General features: G+C 46.1%; 1 protein-coding gene across 1 annotated transcript; it reads right to left on the bottom strand.

The window, feature by feature from the left end:
• Positions 1-19,604: 19,604 nt before the first annotated feature.
• LOC109779799 (uncharacterized) lies at positions 19,605-20,330 on the bottom strand. The gene has a single exon (XM_020338418.1). It carries the CDS (start codon positions 20,328-20,330, stop codon positions 19,605-19,607), a length of 726 nt encoding a protein of 241 aa, XP_020194007.1.
• Positions 20,331-21,685: the final 1,355 nt, after the last annotated feature.

Here is a 21,685-nt window from a genome sequence, read left to right as displayed (position 1 = left end):
TACTCGAAGAGGCCTTTGGAGGTCCTTCACTTGGATCTCTTTGGGCCTCCATCCTTTGATAGTCTTGGGGGTAGAAAGTATTGCTTGGTGATTGTGGATGATTATTCAAGATACACTTGGGTATACTTCTTCGAAAGGAAGAGCGAGACCCAACAAACCGTCATTGATTTTGCACCAACGTCAACACAATGCAAAAATCTTGACTATAAGAAGTGACAACGGCACCGAGTTCAAGAACTACACCTTGGATGAGTTTCTTAGTGATGAGGGGATCAAGCATCAATATTCCGCACCATACACCCCTCAACAAAATGGTGTAGCGGAGAGGAAGAACCGGACATTGATGGATGCAGCAAGGACCATGAAGGCGGAGTTCAAGTCTCCATACAACTTTTGGGCCGAAGCCATCAACACTGCGTGCCATGCATCAAATCGGCTCTATCTCCGCAAAGGCTTGAACAAGACTCCATATGAGATACTCACCGGTAACAAGCCCAACCTCAAGTACTTTCGGGTGTTCGCGTGTAAGTGTTTCATTCTCAAGAAAGGTGTTCGTTTGTCTAAATTTGAGGCTAGAGCTCAAGAGGGAGTATTTGTTGGTTATGCTACAAACTCTCATGCTTACTGTGTCCTCAATAAATCCACGGGACTTATTGAGGAGACGTGTAACGAGGAGTTTGATGAGAATAATGGCTCCCAAGTGGAGCAAAGTGGCACTTGTGATGTAGGTGATGAAATTCCTACCCAAGCCATAAGAAGAATGGGAGTTGGTTTATCCTACCCATTGAGGAACCCCTTGTGGCCGAAGGAGAAGTACAATGCTCCACTCAAGTGGAGCCATCACCAACCCAAGGCCCACACGCTTCCGAAGAACAAAGTGAAGGCCCTCAACCTCATGAACAAGACCAAGGGCAATATCAATCTCAAGACGGTGTTGAATCACCAAGTGATGCCCAAGGTCAAGTTCTCTCCTCCGAGCAAGTTCAAGATCAAGATCAAGCTCAAGATCAAGAACAAGCTCAAGACGACGCTCAAGATGATCAAGTGACCGCTTCTCAACTCACTCCGGAGGAGGAATTAGAGTGTCGTGCCGCCAAGATCGCATCCAAGCTCACAACCAAGGGTCATCTCATGACAAATGTGCTTGGAAGCATTCGAAAGGGGGTAAGCACTCGTAGACAATTGGCAAACTATTGTGAACATCACGTGTTTGTCTCTTGTGTTGAACCCCAAAAGGTCTATGAGGCGCTCGAGGATCCGTATTGGCTTAATGCCATGCATGAAGAACTCAACACTTCGAACACAACAAGGTGTGGAGACTGGTGCCAAGGCCAACGGGGAACCATAATGTCATTGGAACCAAGTGGATATTCAAGAACAAGCAAGATGCTCATGGAATTATCATTCGCAACAAGGCCTGTTTGGTAGCACAAGGCTACTCCCAAGTCGAGGGTATCGACTATGGTGAAACCTTTGCTCCAGTTGCTCGCCTTGAATCCATTTGCATGTTGATTGCTTATGCTTCTTATCATAACTTTAAGTTGCAACAAATGGATGTGAAGAGTGCTTTTCTTAATGGTCCCATTAATGAGTTGGTATATGTCAAGCAACCCCCCCGGGTTCGAGGATCCCTATTTCCCCGATCATCTGTACCAACTCGATAAGGCACTCTATGGCCTTAAACAAGCCCCACGTGCGTGGTATGACCACCTTACCGAGTTGTTGCAAGATCGTGGGTTTGAAATCAGGAAAATCGACCCCACTCTTTTTACTAAGAAGGTCAAAGGGGAGTTGTTTGTGTGCCAACTATATGTTGATGACATTATCTTTGGTTCTCCTAACAAAGCTTTCAATGAGGAATTTTCCGCTCTCTGATGTCTACTACACAACCTTCTTCTTGTAGACGTTGTTCGGCCTCCAAGTGCAGAGGTTTGTAGGACAGTAGCAAATTTCCCTCAAGTGGATGACCTAAGGTTTATCAATCCGTGGGAGGCGTAGGATGAAGATGGTCTCTCTCAAGCAACCCTGCAACCAAATAGCAAAGAGTCTCTTGTGTCCCCAACACACCCAATACAATGGTAAATTGTATAGGTGCACTAGTTCGGTGAAGAGATGGTGATACAAGTGCAATATGGATGATAGATATAGGTTTTTGTAATCTGAAAATATAAAAATAGCAAGGTAACTAATGATAAAAGTGAGCACAAATGGTATTACAATGCGTTGAAACAAGACCTAAGGTTCATACTTTCACTAGTGCAAGTTCTCTCAACAATAATAACATAACTGGATCATATAACTATCCCTCAACATGCAACAACGAGTCACTCCAAAGTCACTAATAGCGGAGAACAAACGAAGAGATTATTGTAGGGTACGAAACCACCTCAAAGTTATCCTTTCTGATCGATCTATTGAAGAGTCCGTAGTAAAATAACACGAAGCTATTCTTTCCGTTCGATCTATCATAGAGTTCGTACTAGAATAACACCTTAAGATACAAATCAACCAAACCCTAATGTCACCTAGATACTCCAATGTCACCTCAAGTATCCATGGGTATGATTATACGATATGCATCACACAATCTTAGATTCATCTATTCAACCAACACAAAGAACTTCAAAGAGTGCCCCAAAGTTTCTACTGGAGAGTCAAGACGAAAACGTGTGCCAACCCCTATGCATAAGTTCACAAGGTCACGGAACTCGCAAGTTGATCACCAAAACATACATCAAGTGAATCACGTGAATATCCCATTGTCACCACAGATAAGCACATGCAAGACATACGTCAAGTGTTCTCAAATCCTTAAAGACTCAATCCGATAAGATAACTTCAAGGGGAAAACTCAATCCATTACAAGAGAATAGAGGGGGAGAAACATCATAAGATCCAACTATAATAGCAAAGCTCGTGATACATCAAGATCTTACCACCTCAAGAACACGAGAGAGAGAGAGAGAGAGAGAGAGAGAGAGAGAGAGATCAAACACATAGCTACTGGTACATACCCTCAGCCCCGAGGGTGAACTACTCCCTCCTCGTCATGGAGAGCGCCGGGATGATGAAGATGGCCACCGGTGAGGGATCCCCCCTCCGGCAGGGTGCCGGAACAGGGTCCCGATTGGTTTTTGGTTGCTACAGAGCCTTGCAGCGGCGGAACTCCCGATCTATTCTATTCCCCGATGTTTTTAGGGTATAGGGATATATATAGGCGAAAGAAGTCGGTCAGGGGAGCCACGAGGGGCCCACGAGGGTGGGGGCGCGCCCAGGGGCAGGCGCGCCTCCCTGCCTCGTGGTCACCTCGAAGCTTCCTTGACTTCAACTCCAAGTCTCCTGGATCACGTTCGTTCCAAAAATCACGCTCCCGAAGGTTTCATTCTGTTTGGACTCCGTTTGGTATTCCTTTTTTGCGAAACACTGAAACAAGGGAAAAAACAGAAACTGGCACTGGGCTCTGGGTCAATAGGTTAGTCCCAAAAATAATATAAAAGTGCTTAGTAAAGCCCATAAACATCCAAAACAGATAATATAATAGCATGAATACTTCATAAATTATAGATACGTTGGAGACGTATCAGCATCCCCAAGCTTAATTCCTGCTCGTCCTCGAGTAGGTAAATGATAAAATAAATAATTTATGAAGTGTGAATGCTAGCAGGTGCACAAGTTTGATCAATGATAATTTCAATCACCTTTTCTAGCATCATTATATATCATAATAGTAGCTCATCTCATAAAGCTTCTCATGATCAAGTAACAAGCTATTCACATGTTAAAGTATAGATCATAAACTTTCTTGAAAACTAACAAACCGTGTTATTAGTCATCAAACAATTACAATTCATCTTATTTTCAGGAAGAGTCTATGTCAGAGCTTTGATTTAGCAAACTCCACATACTCAACTATCATTTAGTCGTTCATAATTGCTAACACTCACACGATATTTATGGGTTCAAAGTTTTAATCAGACACAGAGAAAGACAGGGGCTTATAGATCCGCCTCCCAACCTTTTACCTCAAGGGTAATGTCAACAATAATAGCTCATGATGCCTTACATACAATTGGATATATATATATATATCAAAATCTTTCCAACACAATGTGCTTGCCAAAGGATAAAATGTAAAAAGGAAAGGTGAAGATCACCATGACTCTTGCATAAGGTAAAAGAAAAGAATAAAAGATAGGCCCTTCGCAGAGGGAAACAGAGGTTGCCATGCACTTTTATAGTTGGATGCACAAAATCTTAATGCGACGGAACGTCACTTTATATTGCCACTGGTGATAGGGACCTTTATTATGCAGTCCGTCGCTTTTATTTCTTCCATATCACAAGATCGTATAAAGCTTATTTTCTCCACACTAAAAGATCATACATATTTAGAGAGCAATTTTTATTGCATGCACCGATGACAACTTACTTGAAGGATCTTACTCGATCCATAGGTAGGTATGGTGGACTCTCATGGCAATACTAGTTTAAGGGATGTTTGGAAGCACAAGTAGTATCTCTACTTGGTGCAAAGAATTTGGCTAGCATGAGGGGGAAAGGCAAGCTCAACGTGTTGGGCGATCCATGACAATATACTTTATTTCGGATATAAGAAAACATAACCCATTACGTTGTCTTCCTTGTCCAACATCAACCTTTTAGCATGTCATATTTTAATGAGTGCTCACAATTACAAAAGATGTCCAAGATAGTATATTTATATGTGAAATCTCTCTTCCTTCAATATTCTTTCATGAATTGTTCAAGTGACCAATACAATGTTTGCTAACCTTCAATAAATTTACCACCTCTACTTATTATATGTAAAGTCATTAATCCCCATGGGATAAGCATATGCAACATATATAATTTCAGATTTATGATATTCAATTCATTCAACCATTTACTCATAGGATATAAGTGAAGCACACGAGTAAATGACAAACTACTCCAAAAAGATATAAGTGAAGATCAATGAGTAGTTAAATAATTATGTAGCTATGTGAAGACTCTCTATCATTTAAGAATTTCAGATCTTGGGATATTATTCAAATAGCAAGCAAAACAAAATAAAATGACGCTCCAAGCAAAACACATATCATGTGGTGAATAAAAATATAGCTCCAAGTAAAGTTACCGATGAACAAAGACGAAAGAGGGGATGCCATCCGGAGCATCCCCAAGCTTAGGCTCTTGATTTTCCTCGAATATTACCTTGGGGTTCCTTGGGCATCCCCAAGCTTAGGCTCTTTCCACTCCTTATTCCATAGTCCATCGAATCTTTACCCAAAACATGAAAACTTCACAACACAAAACTTCACAGAAAATCTCGTGAGCTCCGTTAGCGAAAGAAAAGAAAACACCACTTCAAGGTACTGTAATGAACTCATTATTTATTTGTATTGGTGTTAAAGCTACTGTATTCCAACTTCCCTATGGTTTATAAACTATTTTACTAGCCATAGATTCATCAAAATAAGCAAACAACACACGAAAAACAAAAATTGTCAAAAACAGAACAGTCTGTAGTAATCTGTAACTAACGCAAACTTCTGGAACTCAAAAAATCTACCAAAATAGAACAACCTAGATAATTTTTTTATTGATCTAATTCAATTGTAATCAGTATTTTATCATGTTCTGATGATTTTTAACAATTGTTTTCGTGAGCAGAAAGTTTCTGTCTTTTTCAGCAAGATCAAATAATTATCATCCAAGAAGATCCTATAGGTCTTACTTGGCACAAACACTAATTAAAACATAAAACCACATCTAACCAGAGGCTAGATGATTTATTTATTACTAAACAGGAACAAAAAGCAAGGAACAAAAATAAAATTGGGTTGCCTCCCAACAAGCGCTAACGTTTAACGCCCCTAGCTAGGCATGATGATTTCAATGATGCTCACATAAAAGATAAGAATTGAAACATAAAGAGAGCATCATGAAGAATATGACTAGCACATTTAAGTCTAACCCACTTCCTATGCATAGGGATTTTGTGAGCAAACAATTTATGGGAATAATAATCAACTAGCATAAGAAGGCAAAACAAGCATAACTTCAAGATTTTAAGCACATAGAGAGGAAACTTGATATTATTGCAATTCCTACAAGCATATATTCCTCCCTCATAATAATTTTCAGTAGCATCATGAATGAATTCAACAGTATAACCAGCACCTAAGGCATTCTTTTCATGATCTACAAGCATAGAAATTTTATTACTCTCCACATAAGCAAAATTCTTCTCATTCGGAATAGTGGGAGTATCATAAGAGACTCGAATACTATAAATTGTTTCCAAATTAAAAGAATAATGTTCAGAAAATGGGTAATCATAATCATGACAAGTTTTATAAATATAATCATCACTGCTTTTTATAGCATAAGTATCATCACAATAATCATCATAAGTAGCAACTTTGTTCTCATCATAATCAATTGAAACCTCTTCCGAAATAGTGGATTCATCACTAAATAAAGTCATGACCTCTCCAAATCCGCTTTCATAATTATCACAATAAGATTCAACATCCTCCAAAATAGTGGGATCATTACTTCCTAAAGTTGACACTCCTCCAAACCCACTTTCATAAATATAATCATCATAAGTAGGAGGCATGCTATCATCATAATAAATTTGCTCATCAATACGTGGGAGGCTAGAAATATCATCTTTATTAAACATAGCTTCCCCAAGCTTGGGACAAACATTAATTGTGGCAAATATATTCTCAAACATGTCATTCTCATCAAACATAGCATCCCCAAGCTTGGGCCTTTTCATATCATAAGCATAATCACTCTCATCATTAATAGTATGGATAGCACCAATAGTATAGCAATTATCATCATCACAAAGAGTAATTGGAGCAACATCATTTGGGAGGGATACCTTTCTGCCTTTGCTTCTCTCTCTTTTCTTTTTCTTCTTCACCTCATGTGTGGGTTTAACCCTCTTCTTTGAGCTCCTAATTAATGAGATTGTTTGAATAGAAAGCTCCTCCTCATTACCTGATTCCTCATAAGAAATAATAGGAGGATATTGGGAAGTCTCTTCCCTTTCATTAGTATTCTCTTTATCTTCTATTTGCTTTCTCTTCTTTATGTAATTGGCAATATAAGGATTTTCAATGCAATTCACCGCACAATACATATAAATTTCCTCTAGATCAATATCAAGGAATTTCTCAAGGTTAAATTTTGGAATACCCTCAGTTGCACGTTTCATTTCTTCATAACCCAAAAGCAAACTAAGCTCATTATGATGTGCAAGGGAAATCAAATCATCACAATTTTTGGATACGATTCGATCATGAAACAATTTGCATCGGAGATTTAAATGACCATGTTCATTGCAAAGTTCACAAGTACGGTAAAGATATTTTAAATTTTCAGCACTAACATCTAGCCTTTCTTGTAACCATTTAGTTTCTAAATACTTCTGCCTCTTGCAAAATCTATCTTCCCTATTTGGTGTGTACTTGCAAACTCTATGCACTCCACAAAAATCGACATGCTTATAAGAGACATTTTCATCATGACTAGTGCAATCATCATTAGTACTATGGATATTCAAAGAGTTCATACTAACAACATTGCAATCATTCTCATCATTCAAAGATCTAGTGCCAAACATTTTATAGATTTCTTCTCCTAGCACTTGAGCACAATTTTCCTTTCCATCATTCTCACGAAAGATATTAAAAAGATGAAGCGTATGAGACAAACTAAATTCCATTTTTTTGTAGTTTTCTTTTATAAACTAAACTAGTAATAAAATAAGAAACAAAAAGATTCGATTGCAAGATCTAAAGATATACCTTCAAGCACTCACCTCCTCGGCAACGGCGGAAGAAAAGAGCTTGATGTCTACTACACAACCTTCTTCTTGTAGACGTTGTTGGGCCTCCAAGTTCAGAGGTTTGTAGGACAGTAGCAAATTTCCCTCAAGTGGATGACCTAAGGTTTATCAATCCGTGGGAGGCGTAGGATGAAGATGGTCTCTCTCAAGCAACCCTGCAACCAAATAACAAAGAGTCTCTTGTGTCCCCAACACACCCAATACAATGGTAAATTGTATAGGTGCACTAGTTCGGCGAAGAGATGGTGATACAAGTGCAATATGGATGATAGATATAGGTTTTTGTAATCTGAAAATATAAAAACAGCAAGGTAACTAATGATAAAAGTGAGCACAAACGGTATTACAATGCGTTGAAACAAGGCCTGAGGTTCATACTTTCACTAGTGCAAGTTCTCTCAACAATAATAACATAACTGGATCATATAACTATCCCTCAACATGCAACAAAGAATCACTCCAAAGTCACTAATAGCGGAGAACAAACGAAGAGATTATTGTAGGGTACGAAACCACCTCAAAGTTATCCTTTTTTATCGATCTATTCAAGAGTCCGTAGTAAAATAACAGGAAGCTATTCTTTCCGTTCGATCTATCATAGAGTTCGTACTAGAATAACACCTTAAGACACAAATCAACCAAAACCCTAATGTCACCTAGATACTCCAATGTCACCTCAAGTATCCGTGGGTATGATTATACGATATGCATCACACAATCTCAGATTCATCTATTCAACCAACACAAAGAACTTCAAAGAGTGCCCCAAAGTTTCTACCGGAAAGTCAAGACGAAAACGTGTGCCAACCCCTATGCATAAGTTCACAAGGTCACGGAACCCGAAAGTTGATCACCAAAACATACATCAAGTGAATCACGTGAATATCCCATTGTCACCACAGATAAGCACATGCAAGACATACATCAAGTGCTCTCAAATCCTTAAAGACTCCATCCGATAAGATAACTTCAAGGGGAAAACTCAATCCATTACAATAGAGTAGAGGGGGAGAAACATCATAAGATCCAACTATAATAGCAAAGCTCGCGAGACATCAAGATCGTACCACCTCAAGAACACGAGAGAGAGAGAGATCAAACACATAGCTACTGGTACATACCCTCAGTCCCGAGGGTGAACTACTCCCTCCTTGTCATGGAGAGCGCCGGGATGATGAAGATGGCCACCGGTGAGGGATCCCCCTCCGACAGGGTGCTGGAACAGGGTCCCGATTGGTTTTTGGTGGCTACAGAGGCTTGCGGCGGCGGAACTCCCGATCTATTCTGTTCACTGATGTTTTTAGGGTATATGGATATATATAGGTGAAAGAAGTCGGTCAGGGGAGCCACGAGGGGCCCATGAGGGTGGGGGCGCGCCCAGGGGGCAGGCGCGCCTCCCTGCCTCGTGGCCACCTTGAAGCTTCCTTGACTTCAACTCCAAGTCTCCTAGATCACGTTCGTTCCAAAAATCACGCTCCCGAAGGTTTCATTCCGTTTGGACTCTGTTTGATATTCCTTTTCTGCGAAACACTGAAACAAGGGAAAAAACAGAAACTGGCACTGGGCTCTGGGTCAATAGGTTAGTCCCAAAAATAATATAAAAGTGTTTAGTAAAGCCCATAAACATCCAAAACAGATAAAATAGCATGAATACTTCATAAATTATAGATACGTTGGAGACGTATCACTCTCATGACCTCAAAGTTCAAGATGTCCATGATGGGAGAGTTGAAGTTCTTTCTTGGGTTTGAAGTCAAGCAACGAAGAGAAGGAACCTTCATCAACCAAGCCAAATACACTCAGGACATGCTCAAGAGATTCAAGCTAAGTGATGTCAAGCCGGCTTCCACTCCAATGCCCGTCAAATGCCAACTTGACATAGATCCCAATGGTAAAGCGGTGGATCAAAAGGTATATCGCTCCATGATTGGCTCCTTGCTTTACCTTTGTGCATCTAGACCGGATATCATGTTGACTGTGGGAATTTGTGCACGGTTTCAAGCCGCACCTAAGGAAAGCCACTTTTTGGCGGTCAAGCGAATCTTTCAATATTTGGCTCATACCCCAAACTTTGGCGTATGGTACCCAAGAGGAGCAAACTTCAAGCTTGTAGGCTATTCAGACTCAGATTGGGCGGGAGACAAAGTGGATAGAAAGTCCACTTCCGGAGGGTGCCAATTCCTTGGTTGCTCTTTGGTGAGTTGGTCTTCTAAGAAGCAAAGTTGTGTGTCTCTCTCGTCCACCGAAGCGGAGTACGTGGCGGCCGGTAATTGTTGTGCACAACTTCTTTGGATGAGGCAAACTTTAAAGGACTACGGTGTCATTTGTGACAAAGTGCCTCTTTGGTTTGATAATGAAAGTGCCATCAAGATTTCTCTCAACCCGGTTCAACACTTCAAGATGAAGCATATTGAGATTCGGTATCACTTCATCCGGGATCATATTAGGCGAGGGGAGATCAAGCTCAACTATGTCAACACTCATGATAACCTTGCAGATATCTTCACGAAGCCCTTGGATGAAGCAAGACTACGCGAGTTAAGGCATGAGCTAAATATCATTGATTCGAGCAATGTTGCTTGAACCCTTGCACACCCCACCATACTCAACTTGTTATCTTGTTTAGGTGTAGGCATGGACATTAGCCAACAAAGTGTTGTTCTCTCAATGAACTCTCCCTCCCCCCATTATGCATAAATTGATCAACTCTTTCACATTAGCCATTGTTGATGGTACTTGTGCTTCAAAGACGAGTTTTGGTCATGGGCCCAAGGATAATTCTTCGCGGTGCCATACCAATTGACTCAAACATAGGTGGCTCCGGCCATTGCCCTCTCTTTGGAGAGGTTGCGTTGCGTGTTTAGTCCTTGTTGTCTCGTGGGTTAGCTCTTTGGTGTGTCCGTTCGCTTGAAGGTTGCATTGCAAAGGCCCCTTTTCTTCTCTTTTTCGAAACATGCATTTTCTTGGGTCTACGGTACTACCGTGGTTCACCATGATACTACCGCAGGAGCTGCGCACGGTACTACCGCACCCAGCACGGTAGTAATTTTTTACTGCCGCCTGGGGGAGCGGTACTACCGCCCACGGTGCGGTACTTCCGCCCAGGCGGTACTACCGCGATGACATGCGGTACTACCGCGCAGTCGAGAGCGCGTGGGGGTTTAAGAGCGGGCAGGGGGAGTTCCAACTCCCCCATACACATTCAACTCTTTCTCCCCATGTCGTCTCTCTCTCTCTCCTGCCCTAGAACGGCGCCGGAGACCCTCGCCGGATCTCCGTCTCTGGCCGCTCTCCTCGCATTCCGTCCGGTGGGATTGTTCCCCACCACTTCCTCTTGCCATGGAACAAGGTTTCTCCCCAAATCCCTCTCTCTTTGGTTCGTTCTTTCGTTTCTAGGTTTTTGGGGAGATGCATGTTGTTCTTGAGATTTTAGGCCAAATCTTTGCAAGAGTAGGATGTAGGAGAGTAGTAATGCATAGAGATGGTACTTGATATGTTGCCCCATGGTAGATTTGATCAACCGTAGTACCGCTTCATTGTCACGGTTGTGCTCAGATCCATTTGAGGTTCGGATCTGACACCGTGCGGTACTGCCGCATCTCCGGTGCGGTACTACCGCTCGTACGGTACTACCGCGCGAGGCGCGGCACTAAAATTCTACTGCCGCTCCGAGACAAGGTACTACCGTGCCACCCTGGCGCGGTACTACCGTGGCTAGGAGCAGCACTAAAATTTTAGTACCACGCACCCATGCGGTACTACCGTTGGTGTCAAATCTCCCAAGTGGCATTTACCAAGTGCGAGTTCTACTTGTTTCACCAGTTTTGTTGTGGTCTTTGCATTGATCCTTCTTGTTTGTCTTGCGTGTTCTTGTGTTGTGTGTCCTAGGTGGTGGCTCCGGTTTCAATGCCCGTCGCTCGAACCCCGTTTGCGACACGGGCTCCAAGCGCCTGCGCAACCAAGATGAAGCTCCAGAGGGCTCCAATGCCCCCCAACGCAGAACCAAGACCACTGCCACCAAGCACAAGGAGCCCACCATGGGCATGGGTGAGATACCACTTGCTGAGTTTGTCACTCGAAGGAAGATCAACCCCTATGTGAATCCCTGTGCAAACTTCAGAGGGGATGATCTGTTCTAGACAAAGCAGCAGAATCTTATCTATCTGGATGTGATCAAGGCCAAGCAGAACATCTACGTGGACGTGCACTGGATTGACATGAATCACATGAGGCAGGATAAGCACCGTGACTATTTTGGTGAGGCTTTGGACCTGATAGAGCAGTTTGGCATTGAGGACGTGATCTCTTTTCATCTGGACTTTGACCCTGAGATTGTGGCCCAGTTCTTTGCCTCGCTCCACTTCCATCCTGATGAGGAACGGTCCATGACCTGGATGACCAATGGACGGCAGATGACTGCTAAGTGCAAGGACTTCATGGCTTTGCTACAGGTGCCTGATGAGGGGCTCAACACGGTTGTTGGCGTTTGCCCTCATGCCAACCCCGAGTCCGCTAGCAAGAACAAGCTCCATCAGTATTATGTTGAGAAGAAGCTTCCCAATGACAAGAAGACGTGGGTGCTGAACCCATTCCTTGACATCATGCAGCGGATCTTCCGCAACTCCCTCTTTCCCCGCATTGGTGAGAAGGACAAGGTGCATGCCTATCTTGTGGATATGATGCTCATTTGTGAGGAGGCGCGTCACTCTCAGACACAACCTCTTGACATCTCACACATCATGTGGTGCAAGCTTCAGTTTGCGGTGTTCAACCGCAAGGTACCCATCTATGGACCTTACCTGTTTCTCTTGATCACGAGGATTTGGGAGAAGCTCTACCCGGAGGATGAGTTTTTGGCCCCTAACTGGATCCGTCACGACCCCATCAGGCTCCGCATCAAGCCTCAGTGGGCTAACACTACTACTCATGCTGAGGCAGAGGCTGCTAGGATGGATGTCGATCAGGAGGAGATTGAGGAGGAGGACGCAGATGAGGACAGCTCTGCTGGGTATGCTCCTCCCTCTTCTGAACCCTCATGGGCTAAAAAGCTGAAGGCCAAGATGAAGGCCTTGTTCTGCATGCAAGCATAGGGGCAGTACCGGACTCACGTTGCCTCCAAGGAGAGTCGCTGCCGCGACAAGAGGATCTTGAGGACTTTTGGAGAGGACATTTCCAGCGGATCCGAGAAGCACATCACTCCAGAGGCTACATGGATGGCAAAACAGGGCTACAAGTGGACTGATTCTGAGGAGGAGCCCATCCCCGCTGTTGAGACCGACGAGGAGCATGACGAGTGATCCCTTTAGCTTGAGCCACCACTTGTGTCATAGGTGTCTTCTCTGCCTTTTTGGTGTCTCGATGCCAAAGGGGGAGAGAGTGTAGGAGTTGCGAGTCGTGTGTCGTGTTTTCGTCTTATCGCTTTGCTCTCGTTTCGTTGAACTTTGTTTGCTTTGGTTAGGTTTGTGCTTGTGAGACCTTTCTATCATATGGTGTAAGACATATGCACTCTAGCATACCTTGTTGAGCCTATGCTATCTTGTGATCTTTACTTTATGCTCTTAGTTATTATCTTGCCTAGTGTTAGCCTTATTGTTGCAAGATATGCCTTGTCTATAAAATACAGGGGGAGTGTTGATCCTAGTATGTGTGTCGTGCAGTCCAAAGCACTTCTCTAGATAGCACACATCTAGGGGGAGCCCATCTATATTTTAGAGATGTGGGGTTTGCCCATGTTCTATGTTATCTCCCTTTGTGCAAATCCCGTATTGTCATCAATCCACAAAAAAGGGGGAGATTGTAAGGGCATATTAATCCCTTAGTTGTTTTGGTGATTGATGACAATGCTTTTGCGGACTAATCGTGTGCATTGAGTATTTCAGACATATCATGACTAGGCACAAGACGATTTGGTGCCCCTCGAAGACTATTGAAGACGGCGTTTCTCTACGTTTCTTTTCGGTGGATTTGAGTCATAGGAAAGCTGTACTATTAAGAGGGGGTCCGCTTTGGAAAGGTTTGGGTGGAATCATCACGTACACGTCTACTCCTTTTGCACCACCTTTCCTTTGGCTCTTTGGATCATCCTCCGTTTTTACGTGTCTCTGCGAAATGAAGGACTCCTAGTGTTGCTGAACTGGGGCATGCGGTAGTACTGCTCCTCAGAGCGGTAGTACCGCAGGCTCTTGCGGTAGTACCGCAAGTGCCCGCGGTAGTACTGCTCATTGTGGGCGGTAGTACCGTGGCCCCAGAGTAGGCCCAGCGGCTCGAACGGTTGTAGTGGCGGATGTAATTTTTTACATCCGCGCCCTACACGGTACTACCGCGCCTCAGGTGCGGTAGTATCGCGAGCTCTGGGCAGGCGCGGCAACATAAGCGGAAGTAGGGGCGGATGCAATTTTTTACATCCGCACCCTACACGGTAGTACCGCTCCAGGCTTGCGGTACTACCGTGTCGGATTTTTGCATAGATCCCAACTCAGCGGAAGTTGCCACGGATGTATTTTTATATGTCCGTGCCTTCCCAAAATCTGGACTATCCCTGCCTTGCGGTAGTACCGCAAGGGGGAGCGGTAGTACCGCGCCAGAGGTTCTACCGCCCTCTGCCTCATCGCATCAGGGCTGCTTTGGTTTCTGCTGCACGGGCGGTAGTACCGCGGTGCCTTGCGGTAGTACCGCGTGGCCGGTGCGGTAGTACCGCATCGCCGGTGCGGTAGTACCGTGCTTCGCAGGCTAAGTTGGTGGATAACGGTTGGATTTGTTCTTCCACTATATAGGGGGTGTCTTCTTCTCCGAGTTGACTACCTCTTCCATCCCCAAGCTCTATTTTCGCCCGATCTCTCTCCCTAGCCAATCAAACTTGTTGATTCTTTAGGGATTGGTTGAGAAGGCCCCAATCTACACTTCCACCAAGAGAAATTTGATTCCCCCACTAATCCTTTGCAGATCTTGTTACTCTTGGGTGTTTGAGCACCCTAGACGGTTGAGGTCACCGCGGAGCCATATTCCATTGTGGTGAAGCTTTGTGGTGTCGTTGGGAGCCTCCAATTAAGTTGTGGAGATTGCCCCAACCTTGTTTGTAGAGGTCCGGTCGCCGCCTCCAAGGGCACCAATAGTGGAATCACGGCATCTCGCATTGTGTGAGGGCGTGAGGAGAATACGGTGGCCCTAGTGGCTTCTTGGGGAGCATTGTGCCTCCACACCGCTCCAACGGAGATGCACTTCCCCTCAAAGGAAGGAACTTCGGTAACACATCCTCGTCTTCACCGGCTCCACTCTTGGTTATCTCGTGCCTTTACTTGTGCAAGCTTATTTGTGTTATATCCCTTGCTTGCTTGTGTGCTTGTTGTTGTTGCATCATATAGGTTGCTCACCTAGTTGCATATCTAGACAACCTACTTTGATGCAAAGTTTAATTTGGTAAAGAAAAGCTAAAAATTGTTAGTTGCCCATTCACCACCCCCCCCCCTCTAGTCAACTATATTGATCCTTTCAGCCTTGCTACCCCTTCTGTCATTGGGTAAGGACACCGCAAGATTGAACCCACTACAAAGCACCTCTCCTGTTGAAGATAAATCAATCTAATTGGCCAAACCAAACGGATAGATCGGAGAGGAATACAAAGTTATAACAATCATGCATAATAAATTTCAGCAAAGACTCAGTTACTCTCGAAGAATATTCCAACCATAAACCCACAATGCATCGGATCCCAACAAACACACCGCAAAAGAAGATTACATGGAATAAAACTCTGAGGAGAACATTGTATTGAAGATCAAATGGAGGGAAGAAGCCATCTAGCTAATCACTATGGATCCGTAGGTCCGTGGTAAACTACTCACACATCATCGGAGGTGCATCAAGGTTGATGTAAAAGCCCTCCGTGATCGATTACCCCTCGACGGAGTACCAAAAAAGGCCTCCATATGGGATCGCGGAAGAACAGAAGCTTGCGGCGGTGGAAAAATTGTTTTGGGTAGCTATTTGTTGGTTTTGGGATTTATGGGAATTTATAGAAGTGGAATTAGGTCAAACGGAGTTACGTGGGGCCCACAAGCTTAGGTGCCCCCCTAGGGCACGCCATGTGAGCTTTTGGCTCTCCCATATGCCTTCTGCCTCCTCCTGAAGTTTCTAGGGTCCCTTCTGGTCCAGAGAAAAATCATCGTAAAGTTTCATCATATTTGGACTTTGTTTGATTGATTTCCTGTAAAAAAACATGCAGAAAATAGGAACTGACACTGGGCATTGAGTTAATAGGTTAGTTCACAAGAATGATATAAAATTGCATATAAAATATCTAAGATTGATAATATAATAGTATGAAACAATAAAAAATTAAAGATACATTTGAGACGTATCAACCTATCATTGTATTAATAGTCTTAATATTTGATTTGTTGTTGAAAGGATTGAATTGCTAATAATGTTGTAATGTATTAGCAACGAGTGTAAGCAAAACTCGGTAATTGCTAGCAGAAAATCAGCAAAATCAGATGTTGCTCCACACAATGTGAAATGCACGCTAGACACGTAGGGATTTTTTCTGTATTGTGCACCGTCGGGTGTAGAGTGGCAGTAAGGGCATCTCCAACACCGTCCATCAAAACGGACACCATAAACGTCCGCAGTCAGCGGTAGCGTAGCCCGCCATCCAACCCGCTACACCAAATAAATGTGAACACGTCATTCTCATTAATACTTAGGATCTTTTTACATCGCAAAAGTTAACCGACCCAAGTCTACTCTTTGTCGGTCGTGGGCACATCTGTCTTCCACGTCCTATTCTTCGACGGAGTCCGCTGCCTAATCAAGGACGTCCCACGTGGAGGTGAGGTCGATGATTGACGTGGATGATCCAACCTCGTAGTCATTTTGGCCCAACATGAACTACGCAGAGTTCGCGATGTTGGCAGCATTCCTGTCCGCCACCGCCTGTGCAGCCTTCGTGTCCGCCTGTGTCGCCATCTCCTCAGACAGGCAATCATGCTCCGCCTTGTTATCGCAGAGCTGGCAGCGCTCATGGCGGATGGTGAGAGCGTTGCACACAGACTCGTACGATGCCTGCTGCTCATGGAATGGTCGCGACGGCCTGCTTGTTCACTTACTCATCGGCCATATGGCCCTTCGTGAGCCGGTGGTGCTCGTCGGGCTGCAGGTTGTACCATTGCTTCTCCTACAACATCAAGAACGCAAAGACTGGTGGTGCCTACTCCTCCGCCATGATGACATTGTAGTGCACCTCCAACTGCTGTAGGGTGAACATGACAGCTGGCTCGGGTACGGGATACCTGCTCCTCCTCCTCCTCTGCATCCTCCTTGCCCACCTTGTTCGAGCTCTCCTCCTTCAAAGAGCTCGGAGGCTCTCCACCATGATACAAGCTGCATGCCAGGCACACCATGCGGCCATCAAGGCCGTGACTTCCACCAAGGCGGCGTCGCAATCAAAGGGTTTTCCACCAGCCATGGTTGGTCCCGACCATTGCTCACAAAGGTCGAAGAAGGAAGAAGGGAAGAGGTGGTGCACCAACGGAGTTTGGACGAAGGGAGATGGGCTCCATGGTGTTGCGGGTTTGTGTCGTGGTCGGCGCTTATTAAATAGTGGGCACCCATGTTGGTGGAGCGGCGGCTTCTCGTTCGCCACGCTAGCGGGAGTGCCAGGTAGGCTGATGGACGGTCAACCCGCTTGAATGCGGTAGGAACATCTCGTCGCCCCGTCCGGTCACATCCTTTTTGAACCGATATTAATGCGGCAGGGAGAGCGAGCGCACGTGTTGCAAGAGGCGGGCCAGAGCAGACGCCTCGACAGCTGCACCAGTGTGAATCTCGTGCCGTTCGGCTGGCATGGGCCAGTGACCGGTCGCATCCATTCTGGATCAGCATAAATGTGGCGGGAGGAGCAGAGTAACGGTTGAATCGGAACAAGATAGGGGGGTTGTGTCGGTCGGGGGTATCGGACGCCTAGGTGGCGGAGGTCCGAATTCCCACAAAATTCCTTCGGCCTTGCATCCGGTTTGCAGGAATTCGGACGTCCGGACACCCACAAAACTTCTTTGGCTTTGCTTCTGGTTTGCAGGAATTCGGACGTCCGGACAGGTCTGCATTTTGATGGATGGCGTTGGACGTCCCCTAATTCGGTGAACTTTTTTAGCCTGGCCATAGCGGTGGTATCTTAGCTGGTATCATGCACTCGGGAATAGCAAACATGCTGATGTGGCAGAGAATTAAAGAAGGGAGAGGAGGTTAGAGTAAAATAGGTAGATACCGTATCATGTTAAATGACATGTTACTTTGTGTCATGCATGGCAATAAATATGATCATCTATAATACTACTCTATGATACAATGCACTATGAAGGTAGTATCATACACTAGTATCATGTGCATGATACTAGTAGATACTCCCCACTATGAGTAGCCTTATTAGTGTAGCATCAAAAATATACAATGCACATAAATGCGTGCGGAAATCAGTGATGCTAACTCACAATCATATTCCTTCCTTTCTGGTTTAAAAGGCTTATTCGAAAATTTCATATTTCCATTATATTAGAGCAACTTCAACGGGCCAACCCAAACGGACGGCGCATTTGTCCGCTTTTTGTCCATTTGGGTCGGCCGCCCGCCTGGCGTCCGCCCTGTTTTACATTTGGGTCGGCAGTGCGCCCAACGCACCGACCAATTTCATGTTCGCACTCAATTTTTAAAAAAGGCCCGCGGCCATAGATCATGCCAGCGGCCATGTCTCATGTCGGCACCATGCCAGCGTCGGCATACAATGCCATCTTCAAAATATCACCACACAGTTCATGCTGGCGCACTCGCCAACGGCCGGCACACATGCCAGCACACAAAAAGGGGTGGGACTTGAGTTCGATCACGCCATCGTGACCCCGTGGTCATGCTAGCACACATGTCGGCATACAAAAAAAAAGATGGCGCTCGCCGCCACGGGATCACTCATCAGTGAACTTGATCATGTCGTCCTGCATCTTCTCGAACCACGGCCTCTTCCTTGGCGACACGGTGTTGAGATCCACCTTCATGATCTCCACCCCGATCATCATGCTCGCGAGAGACACTTCTTTCGCCTTGGTCTTGGCGTTGGCGGCCTCGATCTCTAGCATATTGGCTTGCTTCTCCGCCTCCATCTCAAGCATCTTGGCTTGCTTCTCCGCGTCCATCTCAAGCCTCCTCCTTTGGATCTCCATGAAGGCGTTCATTTGCCCTTCTTTGTAACGCCGGCGCTCCTCCTCCCTTAAGTCATTCTTGTTCATCATGCCCTCCACGCTTGCGATCAAGGCGTTCGATGCCACATCCCGCTTATCCTCCTTCTTGGAGTTGGTCTTCCCCCGCGGCCGTGCCTTCTCGCCGTCTCCAACCTCCCCCACGGCTTGCTTCCCCCCTCCCCCCCCCCCCCCCCGCGCGACTTGAGGGCCGCATATTGCGCCTTGAACTTCTCCTCGTCTTTGATGACCCTAAAGCAATGGGAGAGGTTAAAGCACTTGCCATTGTGTTGGACCTTGAATGCCTCCAAAGCTTGAAATGCCTACAAATGTATTTCATGCAAGCATATTGGCAAACGGTATGCAAATGAACACACAAGCATAAACTTGAAGACACAAAAGAGGGCGGCTTGCTAGCATACCATGTCTTGCATGCCGATACCACTCTCGGGGCGGGCCTTGACGCTCTCAAGAGTGGCACAAAACTTGTTGCACTCTTGTTGGATCACCCTCCATCACTTCGAAATGGACACCCACCCGCGCCTGCTCACTATTTGGTAAGGTGGAAACTTCTTGCGCTCATGAAACTCCCGGTGGACACGAATCCAAAAAGTTGAATGCTTTTGTTCGAAGCCCGTCTTGGGGTCTTGTCCAATGTCTCTCCAACAAAGAAGCTTGTCCTCGGCCGCCGTGTATGCCTTAGTCCGCTTGCTCTTGCGCTTCGGCTTCGGCCCGGCGGCTTGGTTGGCGAGCTTGTCCTCGAACAAAGGCTCCCCTTCGATGTCGCACTCGTCCTCTTCCTCTTGCCCGTAGTCGTCCGGAAACTCGTGGTCAAGTGGGAAGCCATCCAGGTCCATGCCGACCTGATCACGCATGAAGGCCGCCTGATCGGGATCGTAGCCAGCGGTTGGCGTGAATGCCCCTTGGCTGTCCTGGCTTTGTGTCTCGTCGGGATCGTAGCCAGCAGCCGGCGCACCACCCTCGAAGATCAGGTTCTGCATGTAGTCCTCCTCGCCGGCGGCCGGCATTCCGTCAAACAGGTTGCGGGCGTCCGGCAGCACGTCGGCCGGCATCTGCCGCGCGCGTTTCCTCGCGCCTCCGGATGACGAGCCACCGGCCACCGGTGTGGCGTTGAGGTCAATGGGCGCGGGCGCGGGCGTGGAAGGCGCCACCACGCTCACGTCGGGCGAGCACTCCCCGAAGAGGCGGGATGCCTGCGGGTACACGTGGAAGCCGGGCATCGAGGTGCAAGCCGATGCGCGGGGCGAGTCGGGCAGCACCATCCGAGGGAACGAGGATGAGCCGGTGCTGGCCGCGGCCACGGCGGCGTTGACGAGGCCATGCTGGCTAGGATTTAACCCTAGCATATAGAGCGCCTCCCTCGTTGCCGCCGCGACGCGGGCGTTGGTGACCTCCTGCTGGACGGCGGCGGCAGTCGTGATGGCTTCATCCATCGTGTCCGTGGCGTGCCTCCGGCCCTTCCTCTTGGCCGACTCCCTTGGCCGTTGTTCGGGCGTCGGCGCCTTCTTTGGCTTGGCCGCGGCAGCGGTCTTGCGGGGGGCGCGAGGCTTGCCTTTGCCGGAGGGGGCGGTCATCATGCCGGACGAGGCGAGGGAGGCGAGGCCGGCGGCGGCGTCGAGGTCGAGGTCGTCGTCCATGACGGGGGTGGGGCGGAGCGCGCGCGGGCGGGCGGGAGGGTTTTGGGGCAAATGGAGGGAAATGGTGGAGGCTGCCACCGACCAGCGGGCCCGAGGCGAGGAGTAGGCGCGCACGCGTCCGTCTCGTGTCCGCGCCGACGCAAATCCGGCTCAAAATGGGCCGGGAATGGGTCGGCGTGCAGACGCCAAGCAGACTCGCGTCCGTTTGGGTCAGCGCGTTGGGCCGGCTTTTGTGTCCACGCCGACCCAAACGGACGCCAGCGGACGAAATGGGTCGCCCCGTTGGAGTTGCCTTAGGCTCACTTTGAGTAGAATTGAGTTAAAGCGCTTTGAGTCTCACGCCACATTTAATCATAGAGATAAAAGAGAGGGTCATGCATGCCGGTAATCCACTTCTGAGCCCAGGCTTAGCTGCACCCGCGCTGACAAAAAAAATTAAAACAAATATTAAAAAATTCAAAAAAATTCAAAAAAAAATCGGTTGTAGATAATTTGGTGCGTGAGGTTAGTTGCAATTTTCAAGTCATCTGGACATCTGAGCAGCTCTCGGCAAAAAGACAAATTCGGGGTCTGTAAAAATGTTAACTGTTCACGCACTATTCTGACCCGATTTGTCCTTTTTGCTCAGAGCAGCTCATGTGTCCAAATGATCTAAAAATTAGAGAGAACCTCACACATCAAATTATCTAACACACACAAAAAATGGAATTTTTTTTAAAAAAATTAGTATTTGTTTTGATTTTTTTCCTGGCCGGGTGCAGATGAGCCTGGGAACCGAAACGCCGCATGCATCTTATTCTACATGCATCATGCAAGTTCAGTGAGAGAAAGGGTGCTATACTTCTTGCTTCGGGAATCGAATATGTGAGAAATATTTCATTGGACAGTTTTATATCCACAAACTTGTGCCATCCACTCACAATCTACCTTGGTTGATA

This window comes from Aegilops tauschii, chromosome 3, assembly GCF_002575655.3.
Source record: "Aegilops tauschii subsp. strangulata cultivar AL8/78 chromosome 3, Aet v6.0, whole genome shotgun sequence".
Taxonomy (NCBI): domain Eukaryota; kingdom Viridiplantae; phylum Streptophyta; class Magnoliopsida; order Poales; family Poaceae; genus Aegilops; species Aegilops tauschii.
The sequence above is the reverse complement of the archived record's forward strand: the minus strand, read 5'-3'. Positions and strand labels throughout refer to the sequence as shown.